Here is a 14,015-nt window from a genome sequence, read left to right on the forward strand (position 1 = left end):
CACACATTGAGGCAACCCATAAAAGTCAACATCCATTTGGATACAACATGAAGTAATTAATCGATCCACAACATTATCACCCAAAAATTACTTGGCCCTAAAGGAGCTCACTATACGCTTCATAATGTACATGTTTTATGATGGAAAATACATATAAGCTGATATACCATCAATGTCAACCAAAATGGCCTTTTACATTCAGAGTGATAAGCTTAAGGAATTAAAATTAATGTATGAACATAATGCAATGAATTTTAATGAATATTGCGTAAGTAAGGCAGTTCTAACTATACTTGGAGAAGTTGCATTGGTTTCTAAAAAAAAAGTTATATATTACCTTTGTGATAAAGAGATCAATACTTTGTATTAACAATTTGATATGCACTTTAAGGAAAAGGGTAAATATTTAAAAAATACACATTCCATTTTCCCGCAGCGCCCTAATTTCTTAAGAGTAATTTAAGATTAAATATATTTTGTGAAAGACGCCCAATGGACTTCACACCTACCACCGCATCCCTCCTCATCTCAGTGATGCAGGGTACCCATGTCTTCTTTGGCACAGGAATCCATTTCTGAGGATGGGGTTGGCTCAGCAGAGTTCCCGCAACAAAGAACGAATGTTGAGGAAATGGTGAAGTCACACTGGAGAGGACCTAGCCACGGAAGGAGGGACCAGAAAGCAGTGTTTGTTGGTGCAAGAATCTAGGCAGCACAGGCCTCTAGATCTTACCAGTTGGTCAGCTGCAACCAGAGTGCGTGTCTAATGTTCTGGGGTGAAGATTCTCTGGTCAGTTTGCTATGTAGAGTATTTGGGGCCCTGACAGCAAAGGGGCACTTTCTTCTGGGTCCTGCACAGTGAGGAGCTTCAGGTAAATTAAACCTTCAAGCAGGAGCTGTGATCTAGTTCTCACTGGCTCTGGGGAAAGGAGTGCCAATGGGGGCTTATTTTGGTCTTCCTGGAGAGGCAGGGCTTTGCCATCCGATTAATCGGAGCCTCAAAGGGTGCTGGTGCCAAGCTTTTATTACCCTCAGGGGCAGTGAGCGAACACAGCACATCACCCGATTGCACACCAACCATCATTCAGAGGGGTGGAGGAAGCGTACCCATGCACACAAAGGCTATCGCACCAGAGTGAATCCACACACTCTGAGAAAGCCTGAAAAGACAGCCCTCATTCCTGGGGCCTGCACCTAGTCACCAAAGATAGCTGCATCCTCTTCCATCCACCAAGATAACTAGGGCTAGGCATGTGTCCTCCCCCCGGTCTAATAAGCAATCAATGGAGGAGACTGTCAAAAAGGACCCAGCCCGATAAAATGGATAGCACCTTTTTACGCAGGCAAACAAAAAAGCCACCACCAGCCTAGCCACATGACTTACAGAGATGGGGTTCTCTATCTGGGGGATTAAGGGGCCCTCCAGTAGTCCTAAAGACTATTAAAAGCAGAACATATAAAACACAGATCCCTGTCGGGCTTTGGATTAAGCCAGGTTGGGGGTGTGGGGTGGGAGTTTATAAAAATTAAGAAATCTAGCAAAAGAGGAGGCGATATATCAAGTTTGGCGAATATTGTTCTTGATACAATGGGCACAAAATCAAGTGGTCAGATTCTGCTTGAACCTATAAAATGCAAGTAGGAACTGCCATAAAAAAACCTTTGCAACTGCTCACGTTCGTGTATTAAAAAATAAATAAAATGAAGGTCCCCTACACCACTGCTAAAGTGTACTCCTTTAATTAGCTAACTGAAGTTTAAGTGGCTAAATCTGAGGTGAGATTACATCAGACTACGGCCCAAAACCCTAGAACATCCTTAATTCCATCATGAGACCACAGATGCTCTTATAAGTGTTTTACTGTGATGTCTTGGAATGCTGGACGCAGGGATTGAGTAATGCTGGACAGATTACCTTTTTTCTTTTTACTTTATTGCAGTCTCTAGATAGCTTCCCTGGAAGCTTATTATACAAGACTGCATCGGGAGGCACAATCGGGCTTTAGGGGGAAGGGGCTTGGGCAGCAGAGAGGTGGGCAGTATGGGCATGTGCTGGGGCCAGGTGGTTAAGGGAGTGTATGGGGGGGCGTGTCCGTCACCCTGAGAGTGGACAGGTGGGGAGATGTACATGTCCAGCCTTCTGCAACGCCTGTCTTTAACTAGGCTGGACAGTGATGCACGGTACTTAAGTCTGCTTCTACCACGGGGAATTAACTAGGCTTCTAAAGGATTCTGAACTCCTACATCCATGGTTTGTATTCAATAACTCAACGCGTTAATCACAGGACCTGCAATGTTGCTTCATATAACCATTTAAATTAATGAATGTGGAAAAAGTAGCTGTGTTCGTTTCAGCCAGAGCCGACTATTTTCAAAGTGCTTCTTGCTGAAACATGGCTTTAAAGAACGTAAGGTCCTGAAAAGAGAACAAAAGAAATATGGGTTATAGAGCACCTCTTTAGGGAAATCACCACCACTTGTTTTATTAAAGGGTTAGCAGGTTGGATTTCAGATTGAATGTGCTTACAATATACATGTAAATGACTGTACAAACAGTACAAAGGTGTGTTCAGGTTGCAGTGGAGTAATTTATCTTTCTCTTGCAGGTGTCACACTTGTAACACCACAGATCGCAATGCCATATGTGTGAACTGCATTAAGAAGTGTCATCAAGGACATGATGTGGAGTTTATTCGGCATGATAGGTATGCTGTTCTAATGATAAATTGGAAGAGGTGGGTTTCCAGATTCAGAGAGACTAACTTTTTTTGTTTTATTGTTACAGGTTTTTCTGTGACTGTGGTGCTGGAACCTTGTCCAATCCCTGTACATTGGCGGGCGAGCCAACGCATGATACAGATACATTATATGACTCTGCTCCACCTATAGAATCAAATACGTTACAGCACAACTGATTTCTGTACAGTGGGGGATTTTGTCAGGACTGAACTTTTTGGGAAGAGAACAGTGCCCATTTCTGCAGAGTACAGTACAGAAATATGGATGTGTGTATATATACATATATACATGAACACGGTTGATATGCTGGAGGAGCCCGGCCTTACAAAGCGACAGGCTATGACGACTCAGGACAAAAAGAAAGAATTGGGCATTTCAGCATTACTGTGTAGACTTCTTGAAGGGATGAAGTGAAGAAATCGCTGCAGTTTTTGTATATATGCCAACTTAAGGAAAAAGTTGGCAGCATCAAAAGGCAATTTTGGAGCTGTACTATTCCGTATACAAGCAGCATTCTTTCTTGCTGCCTTTATGGAACATGGGTACAAATGCTTTTGTAACATGGTAAAAATGTGAGCTAGCACTTCTGCATTTTTTTAAACCTGTTTTCTGATTGAGAAATATGATTTTAATGCTCATATAGTTTTTTCAAGCGAAATTCTTATTGTACTTGAATGTGTCTCCCTGTTCTGTTTAGCACCCTCTGCTGTACTGTACTCATGTCCCAGTATATATGTTCTTTCTGTGAAAGAGAAAAACACTAATCTTAATATATCCAGCAATGTTTCTGGCATCTTTCAGAAAAGTTGTCCCTGCCTCCTCACCTTGTAGTCAGATAGCCGTAGGGGAAAAAGAATGTTTTATTGAGACTTCCTGGGAGGAATGCACTTGTGTAAGACACAGTATTTTAATGCTGCAAGAACCACCAGTTGTGTTCTCAGGCAGGTGGTGTTTTACTATTTTAAGTACACTGTAGAAGGTCTCCTCAAAACACTCTAGTATTTACTGTTCATATTTTTTTTTGAACAGTCTTGGACATTGTACAATTCATGTAAACTGCTGGACTTTACAAATAATTATTTCCTGCTATAATGAAGCTGAGACAAAGTATGTATACAGCCTTATACAGTTTCTTAGCTTATTTTTTCATTTGTGTATTGGTGACTGTGGGTAATTAAACAGCCTGAAAGTGTATGCATGTACCATAACATCTAGACTTAATATATTGTGAAGTATTCAATAATCATTATGTAGGGGGCTAGGTATGAATTAAAGGGTTTAATTTCCTAGGAAAAGAAAATGGAGGAACTATGGTCATTTTTAAAAAATAAACTTTATTAGATCATATAACATTGTGTGGAAACCCACTGCATATGGATTGAACACCAAGTAGATTAAGGTCCATTTACAGCTCATTAATCAGCCTCTGCAACTTTTCCACAGTTAACGAATCTTCTGTCACGAGGCACATTTCCCTGTAAAAACAAAAACCCAATTAACTAGGTGTGTACAGGTTTACGTATTTCACAAAAATGCACATTCTAATTTAATTGGTCATCACATTAGGGGCTGAGGTCGAGGCATTACACTTGTACTTTAGAAACAACCCTGCCTTTCTGGGCTGCATGCTTTACAAAAGGGGCTTGGTGAAATAGCTGCCCATTAATTGTGGGTTGTGATCCACACGTCTTCCCTGCTCTCATGACACACCCTGAAAAAAAAAGCTCAGAGGTTTAGCAAACACACCATATGGAACTCATTTACATTCAATTGCTCACCTTAAAAAAGAAAAGTAAAGCGGGGATGTAAAATTGGCACAGTACTGAAACACCTAAAAGCGCCTACTTCGGTAACTTTAAAATATGCAGTAAGTTTTAAACTGAAATATGCTTTGCCAAATAAATGGTTGTTTGAGTAAAGCCAGGCATCATACTTGCATCCTTCCTTTGCAGTTGTAATTGAGGTCGAAAGATTATTAAGCAAAACAGGGTTTAAGAAAGAAAAGGTTTTTAGGAGGGCAAATAAAATGTATCCCACACAACTATTTTGATTAAAACAGAATGCATTTTCATTTGGATACTAAATAAAAACTGCCTTTTGTACACAAATTTCAAGTATTTTCTCTTGGGAATTGCTTACAACACCTGCAATAGATTTACTGTAGCAGAATAATACATATTCAAAAAGTACTATATGAAGAAAACCTTAAGGAAGCACTTAAAGGACACTTAAAGGATTTTCTAAAGTTTATTTTAATTTGAAAAACAAAAACTCCAAATATCGCAAACAGAAGTGAACATCTAATAATTGGTGCAATATATACACACAGTTAAACGTGACGGCAATGCTCAAAGTCCTTTCAGGTCTGAAAAAAAATACACAATGTACCCATCGCAAAACTTAATTACAAAAATAACAGACAGTTTTTACTTTCATTCATTACCTGCTAATCAGGTCTTAACTATCTGCTTAGAAGATTGTCTTCTATTGATTTAGTTGGACAGCTGGGCAAAGATACAGGTACATTTATTTTAAAAATCTGCCTAGACTAGTTCGTACTCCATGTACTAGTTTCATCAATAGTTTTAACAAACACCTCCATCATGAGAACTATTAGAGCTGTGAATCAAAATGTACATTCATTCTTGGGTTTCAATTAGACCATTTCTACGACATCTCCTAATCACCATGGTTAGCTATATGAAAGCAATTTGTTGAGCGCAAAGCATGAGAAAATCAGCCATAAAACAAAGCTGTAATACTCTGGTACTTGGACACAAGCAGTCCGAGACAATCGAGACCACAGTGAAGAGGTACGGTTTGTTATCTTGCCCTTTTCTTAGGATCTATGTGATTATTGCGACGGATGAAAATGACGATTTTAACCCTTTACACCACGTATATATACGGGGGGGGACCCCCCTGTAGCCCCTCCCCCTTATTAATATACTCTAAACCATATATATATATATATTGTAAGGGGGGGTTTAAAAAAAGTCTGCTTTTTTGGCCGTCGCAATTCCCAGGTCGACATTTTTGTACGATTCCCTTTTCTTACATAGGATATGAAATCTGTGGAGAATAGAATACAGGTGTAGTGCTAAGAATTGAGTGAGGACAGCAAGTGAAACCCAATTCACAATGTGCTGGTCATCACCAGTGAAGATGGTGATTAATTTAACGTAAGTTTCCTTTGTATTGAAACCAGGGAGTCCTCCCTAGTATCAACTTTAGGAATTAGGTAACTGCTCATGCAGCAAATCAACACAGAATTTGATCTCCAGTCAGCTACGAGGCATACATGGGACAGGTCTAGCCAGAACTGGACACCCAATGTCGACAATGCTGATAAAGTTGAAATTATGAAAATTAATTGGGAGTATTCCAATGTTTTTACCATCTATATGGAGCACATTTTTGTATTTCAAGTCAGCCGTATTCACGCCATCTGTCGCCTACTTTATTACTACAGCAGTCTGAGCTGGTTGTGAAATAACACCCCCCTTGCTCCCCTGGCCGATGGAGAATCACTTACTGAAACTAGGAAAAGGTTGGGTCGGTTCCAGTCCTGTGGAAACAAACTAGGTTCAATGAGACGCACCAGCTCGTTTACTGCAGTTAGAAGAGAGTAGGAGCATTTCAGTCCATCACAACACGCTTGCTGGGCTGTTAGTAATTTACTCAAGTGCAGTCATAAGGTATACAGCTTTGGAGGTCATATTGGCAGTGGAAAAGAATGGCAGATTGTAGTAAAGCATATCGAGAAAGGTGTGTTCAAATAAATTACTATTTATCACTGCAATTCTACCATTTTTAATATAGATGTTTAATACAGCATAACTGAGGACATTAGCATGGCTAACCTTGACTGATGTATGCCTTCTGTATAACAGGAGTAGATTAATTAAAATTGAATTGGAATTTGCGTATTCCCTGAACAAACTGGGGGAAGTATCTCTGACTTTAGATACAAAGGAAACAACAAACATACTGAAGCTATGTTTCATCTCTGCTTTATAACGATTTGAATCTTTGAATCACTGCATACTGAAAACTACCCATGATTCATGGGACTAGGGAAGGACATCAAATAATTAAGACATTTGATATGCATTCATTTTGTTTCACAGCTCTGATATTGGGCCTGCTTAAGTATTATTGCTGAAACATGCATAGAACCCATCTAGCACTATTTCAAGCAGATTTTTGAAATAGTGGGCTCAGGACTGCTTTCCAACTAAAGGACACTCTTTTTAAGCAGGTAGTAATCTCCTATGTCGGGACTTCACTTGAATATGAAAGTTAAAATGTGTTTGTTCATAACAATTGTGGTCTTTTTGTAATGCATACATTGCTTTCTTACCTGAACCCAGAGTATTATTTGACCCGGTTGTACATATTTTGCAACAATTCTTAGATATTGTCTTTTCGAACAGTGATAATGTATTTTAATGTTACTTTTCTTAAAATTAAACTATCCTTTACTCACGTGCTTACTTAATGGTTTACTCATGCAATATTTGCTGAATGTTACAGTGAACTAAACATAGACCGCCATCTAGTGATATGTGGCGAGTACTGCTTGACTTGTTTTCGAAAGTCAAAAAGGGACGTCGACTGGGCACGTCTATAATACTATCCCTAGTGGGACATCCGTAGTATCCATGGTCCTTCAAGCGTCAAAAGTCCTTCAGATTGTTTTTTTCTGTCATAGTGGACGGTCGCAAGTTGCAGAGCTCTCGTGGCTTGTAGCCTTTTTTACTTACAATTAATATTGAGTTTGGCTAACAGTTTCTTTTCAACGTTGTTTTCGTCGGGCAAAGAACATCGCAGAGAGACTCCTTGTCGCAGCTTTGGCCTACTTAAAGCCTTGGCCTATACAGTAGGGAGAGGAGGATTGTCACTTTCCACGTGTCCCTTAGAGAATGCCTACCTTTTCTCTTTTCTACTTGCACCTACATGTTTACCTTATGGAAAACATTCCGTTTAAATTGTGCCCCTTCTGCCATTAAAAATATCACTTGGACACCCATAAAGGTGTGCAACTGGTGCCTTCATAGAGATAACCTGAAAAACGCTGTGCCATCTGCCAGCTTTTTTGACCCAAGACTCTCAAAGACTGGTGTACTAAACGTTGTGCAACCCATGCCATGCAGGCCGAGGCTGCAATAGAGGTGCCAGAAGGCGCCGAAGAGTCAGAGGAGGGGGCATCTAGTGCATAGAGTGACGCTGAATCTGGAGCAGCGGCTTCCAAGGTGCCAGTCCCTCCCTCCAAAAGGCATGACGGCAGCATTGCGATGGAGACCACATCCAACGACAGTGGGACACACAGACATAATAAACATGAGCACAACCCAAATCCCTTCGACAAAACATTAGTCGAAGCATGGTTATACGGACCAGAAACACTCCTTTAGCGGTTCTGCCGACGCAGTCCTCTGCACCCACACCTCATGTGCGCCATGACAACCGAAAGACAAACGTTGAGTGAATGATCATCCGTGCATAGAAAACATGGGCCTCAAGTTTAAAGCGCACTCACCTAAACGTGCACCGAAACAGACACCCTTTCACAGTGCTACCCACACCACCAAGCATGCTTCGACAGAAACCACCATCGAAACTCCTACGTCACCAAGAATTTCACAATACACAGAAGCCTCTTCTCCTTTATCTCAAGCTTTAGGCCATATCTCACGTCATACCCCTGAAGAGGCTCCATTCCCTAGAAACATTTTACTAATCCTTGGAGTAAAGAAACATTCTTACAAACCATGGACAAAGTCTCTTCATTTGTAAACTTAATGGGAAAATGCCTTCTTTCTGAGAAACATACAAATGATATGCAAGGGGAGCCTCCATTTAAGTCCTTCAGGTCACAAGTGGATGCATTTGTACAGCCCCATGATAATTCTTTCACAAGACAAGTTAAATCTATATCAAAACAATTTAGATCTGGATAATACTGACTTATGATGACCAATTCGTAATCCCTCACCTAAACATGCTGATCAGTTGCTGACTCTCCAGTGCATGATCAGGTCTTATACAATGATCTACTCAAAATGGCAGTAGATCATTTTAAAATACAAACTCAAGAAGTTCCCCAGGATATAGAGTTTGTAGACAAAATTCTAGAAGAAAAATCTGCAGTAGGTCAATGTATACCTTTACTGCAGTCAATACATAAAAGTACACAACAATCTCTAGTTTCACCTTCACTTACCTGGGCTGTTAACCCCAATAGAAAAAATATAGCGGCCTGCACCTTCTGACCCATTATACATTAAGGGTCATCTTAAACCTGACTCCTTAGTGGTTACCACAAAAGAGCAGGAACACCATTATCCTCTGCTGAGGCACTCCCAGCTGTTCACATTGCTCTTCGGGAAGGCAGTAGAGGACATCCTTGAAACGGCCACAAAAAAAAGAGTGAGTGGCAGCTGCACACCCAAGCAGGCAGTCCATTCCAGTGTACTCTTAGCTTGACTGGCTAAAACAGGAACGACAGTGTCATCAAAACACCCAAGAGACTTTCAGCGTACTCTTGAATCTAGGCTTCTCTATCAATGAGAAAAAAATCAAGTTGCGTTCCAAGTCAAACAAAACAATTTCTTGGGGCCCAGATCCAAACAAAAGACGCTTTAGTCTTCCCCTCTGAGTGAGTAAAACAAAAAAGATGTAATTTTTCAAATTCCAAATTATGTAGCCAGTCCGATAACCATGTGTTAGGCAATGCGCCTACTAGGTATGATGGCCTCCTGTATTTAAATACTACCTCACGGCCGGTGGCACATGCGTCTTATGCCAGAGTGACTAGCAAAACAATGGTCGCAAGCGAGCAGTCAGTGGGACGAGCTAGTGGTAATTTCGCAGAATTTAGTTCAATACCTGCAGTAGTGAACCTTCTGCAACGGAAATCATTCACCACGGTGCGGTACAAGCCACTCTTACCACAGACATCACTGGCAAGATGGGGGAAGCACATCTCTTCAATCACACTGCACACGGCAAGTGGACTCCATCACTAGTGTTCAAAGCCATCCTAGCTTTTCAACACCTAATTCAGGGGGAAAACAGGCAGCACGACAGCCATGTTTTACTTAAACAGGAGGGAACACACACTCCGTCTGTCCAAACTAGCACAGAACATATGGAACTGGGCATTAAAACACAACACGTTCCAGGGGAACAAAGCTGTCTAGCCGATGTCTTAAGCAGAGACTTTCAGTTTCCATCAGAACACGAATAGCAGTTGCACAAAGACATTCTACACAATGGAGGTCATTACAAGTATGCGGTTCTGGAAATAAGGTGCCGGAACAATGTATACTGGCACCTTTTCCAGACCAGCATACTTGGAGTCTGACAGTAAACTACTGGCAGGCCTAAACTGCTCATAGAACAGGCCCATACTGGCAGATAATTCACAGAAGGACAGTTAACATTGCCAGTGTTTCAGTGGTTCCCATGGGACTGGGAACTTACTGTTACTCTGCTGCCCGTAATATCCCGGTAGTACCGGGATATCAGGCAGCAGAAACAGTAAGCAGAGATTGCTGGTAAGCCGCAGTTACCCGTCATCTCGTAATGACCCCCACTGGTGTCAAGCAGACATTTATTTGCATCCCTAAACAACACACAAAGCCTAGACTACCTGTTCAGGTACCCCCAAGCAGGGACCAAGGGGAACGCTGTGTGGATGAACTGGTCAGGGATATTTGCTTACACTCACCCCCTCCAACACCACTTCTGAACAAAATTGTCCACAAGATGCACAAAAAACAAGCCCATCTCATTCTAATAGCACCAATGTGGGCACGACAACCATAGTGCTCACAATATCCCTTAGCTCACCAGCGAAACCTCCGTGCCCATACAACATGCTGTCCCCACATCAGGGGACAATATCATCCGTGCCCTCCAACTGTGAACCTGGCAGCGTGGCTCCTGATGTCATAGTTTGGTCATCTAAACTTACCAAAGATATATGGACATCCTCAAGGAGGCACACAAACCTAATACCAGACATTGCTACTACAATAAATGGAAACTTATCTGGTGCAAAACTTGAGACATCAATCCAATTGATTGCTTTCCCTCCAACATCTATATTTGCTTTACCTTTTGGGCACAGGGTTAGTTTACAACTCTCTTGAAATCCACATAGCTCCACTGTCTGCATACACCACCTCCCAAACAAGAGCTTCTTGGTGGAAAGTGCCTGTAGTTAAAGCTTTTATGGAAGAGGTTAAAAGGTTACACCCACCTATTTCAAACCCTACTCCCCGATGGGATTCAAATATGGTACTTGCAAAGCTGCCCCTACACCCTCTGTTGAGCCAATGCATAGAAATCAGTCTCGAGCACCTCACCTACAAGACTGCTTTCCTTGTTGCCATTGCATTCATCAGAAGGATCCGTAAACTACAGTCACTTAGTTCAAGATCCTTACCATCCATAAAGACTAAGTACACACCCATTTTTTACACCATCATTTCTCACAGTTCCATGTTAACCAGTCCATACAACTTCCAAAATTCAACCAATCTGACGGAATAAAGCCTCCATACGTTAGACTTTAGGGGAGGGGGCTGTTATGTATTACCTTAACTAAACAAAAACAATCAGGAAGACTGATCAAATCTTTGTCCATAGCAACTGGAAGAGAAGGGGATCATGTCTCTAAATCGGCTATCTCAAATGTGCTACTCCCTTTGTAACAAAACTCTACCTTTCACACCCAAAGCACACACTACATGTGGCACAGGGACCTTAGCTTTTATTGCAAATGTCCCTTTAGATGCCATTTGCAAAGCTGCTACTTGGTTTCATACATACCTTCACAAAGCATTGTCTGCATACTCCTTCCAAACAAGATTCACAGGTAGGACAAGGAGTATTAACACGGTCATTTACTGCTGTACCATCAAACATCCCACCACATTCTCCAGATGCTGCTCGCTAGTATATGCAAAGCATGCAATTCTAAGCAGATCGATAAGTCTCAGAAGACATACCTGAGTCACTCTAATCGTATTTCTGATGCTTGTATCTGCTTAGATTTGCATGAGCCCACCAATACCTTACACTTCCTCTGATGTACTCCCACAAACACTTCGAACTCCCTCAAGTTAGAAACAAAACAATCTAAGGGACTTTGATGCTTGAAGGACCATGGGTACTACGGATGGCACACTAGGGATAGTATTACAGACACGCCCAGTTGACTTCGCTTTTCGAAAACAAGTCATGCAATATTCTGCATGTACCACTAGATGGCGGCCTTTACAAAGCATGTGAATCTAAGTGGATTATAAGCATCAGAAATTATATTATAGTGAGTAACGTATGCCATATAGTGTAAGCAATGGGATAATACTTGAAATATATTTATCTCATTTTGGGAGACATTTGGGTTACCCCTCGTGTGAAAAGCATTTTGCACACACGTCTGGCCAGACAGGACGTTTAAAGTAAATTTGCAGAGCTGAGCCCTGATAAGTAGCGAAATGAAATTATTATGGAATTTACTGAGCGCGGACCTAGCTTCAAGAAGCAACGGAGCGCTTTACAGAGGTATGAACAGTTCAGATGCATAACAGAGCACTTTTCAGAGTTAACTAAAATTCCATTAGTGTAAAAAAAACAAAATAGACAGATCAATGATAATTTGTAGTGGTTCATGCTTATTGTTTCTAAGCGCTGTAATGGGGTGTTATTAGAGCCAAGTGCAGGTTGGCTCCATGCAAGGCCAACACAGCTTGTGAGCTATCCATCTGGCCAGTATGTTTGAATTAACATCCAGCATCAATCTGTCTCCTTAGACTTTAGCAGTAAAGTTTTTTCAAAGTTGGCAACCACTGCTGTGTACAAGATGCAACGTATCGCCACACAGAAATATCTTTATAAATAAAAACTTTTCAAGTGGCTGATAGTCTAATGGAAATGTTGAAGGCAACCATGAGCTGGTAGGCTAATCCTGAAGCACTTCAGTTGTGGAAAAGCTGCAACACAAAAGCAAAAGGGGATGATGTTGGGCCAAGTTTATTTTCTTGGGTATGGAAATCTACAATGCCGATGTGATCCTTGAATGCAGTGAGATTTAAGACTGTTTATAAACAGGCTCAAATTAGGCAATTTTTAAGTAGCATGGATATGGAACGATCCTGCACTGGTAAACATCAGCTTAACGTTAAAGCTAATGCCTGGCTGAAAGGCACAACACCTAGTAATGCAGTGTCTACATCTAAGAAAAGTTAATGCCAGCAGGAGGAGTCTCCTCACTGTCTGCATCAAATTCAAAACAGTACAACTTAAACAAGTACTTCCATGGTTTACAATTGTTGGAAACCGGACACTCATGGTCTGGAGCATGGAAATGGTTTGCCAACTACACACACTCTGCACATATGCAACGCAGGTTTCAATGGATTGCCCGTTAGGCATGATTGTATGCAGTACCCTTTGGAAGGCTGCACCAGTCCTGACCTCTTGGCAATAGTTAACCTTACCAAAGACTGCACCAGTCCTGACCTCTTGGCAATGGTTAACCCAACCTTTGGTATAAGCATGTACTACACAAGTTGGTAGAGTGACTGAGCAGCCAGGTATATCTCAAGAGGGGTCAATGTGAGCAGTATGGCTATTACACAGATTTACAGTGACAAGTATTCAAATAAACGCTTACACTCAAGGTTTCTTTGTTTAAACAATTATGAACAGTCAGTTGAATAAGCCTTCTTTAGAAGGGAGCAATATATAAGTAACACAAAAATGTACTTCAAAATACACACTTAGTTTCTTTAAATCAGTAAATACCATTTGGGATGGCATACAGATTCTTACTGCACCCTGAGGTGACTTAAGTAACTAGGACGCTGTTGACATTAACATATCCCGGGTACATTTAGAGCAATACTGAGGTTTGTGTCAAAAGTTGGGGGAATAAAACAATGGTTAACACATATTTTTAAGCAGGTAAGTACTTTTGTACCCCCCTGGGTAAAGGCAAAGCACAAAGTCAGAGGTAAGAGGAGTATTTCAGGGAGCCTGGACAGCCCCTGTTAGTTGAGCAAAACGTCTAGGTGAGCCGAGGCACTTCTTGCAGGTAGGTAAAAAGTCTTGCACAATGTTTTAGAAGTTTTTGTATGAAATAAAATCACTGTAGGGCCACAACCTGGGAGGCTTGTGAGAGGCAAAGCTGCAAGCAACTCTGCAAAGGCAACCAAGACAAGTCTCAACTGAGAGCTAGCAAGGCTACACAACAAGAGTCC

General features: G+C 41.3%; 2 protein-coding genes across 4 annotated transcripts in view; one reads left to right on the forward strand and one right to left on the reverse strand.

The window, feature by feature from the left end:
- Positions 1–3,863, forward strand: part of FBXO11 (F-box protein 11) — a 911,561-nt gene extending 907,698 nt beyond the window's left edge. Inside the window, exons 22-23 of one of the 2 annotated variants that reach the window (XM_069608416.1) lie at positions 2,607–2,705; positions 2,786–3,054. In XM_069608416.1, the coding sequence (XP_069464517.1) occupies positions 2,607–2,705; positions 2,786–2,915 (229 nt within the window). In that variant the 3' untranslated portion in view covers positions 2,916–3,054. Of the gene's footprint in view, positions 1–2,606; positions 2,706–2,785 lie in introns of both variants that reach the window. The other variant, XM_069608415.1, reaches the window with a different exon arrangement.
- Positions 3,864–4,053: 190 nt separating this feature from the next.
- MSH6 (mutS homolog 6) overlaps positions 4,054–14,015 on the reverse strand; it is a 687,900-nt gene continuing 677,938 nt past the window's right edge. For both annotated transcript variants that reach the window (XM_069608414.1, XM_069608413.1), the window contains exon 10: positions 4,054–4,214. In XM_069608414.1, coding sequence (XP_069464515.1) covers positions 4,145–4,214 — 70 coding nt within the window. In that variant the 3' untranslated portion in view covers positions 4,054–4,144. The remainder of the gene's footprint in view (positions 4,215–14,015) is intronic.

The sequence above is a fragment of the Ambystoma mexicanum genome, chromosome 4q (genome assembly GCF_040938575.1).
Source record: "Ambystoma mexicanum isolate Mex_15411 chromosome 4q, UKY_AmexF1_1, whole genome shotgun sequence".
NCBI lineage: Eukaryota > Metazoa > Chordata > Amphibia > Caudata > Ambystomatidae > Ambystoma > Ambystoma mexicanum.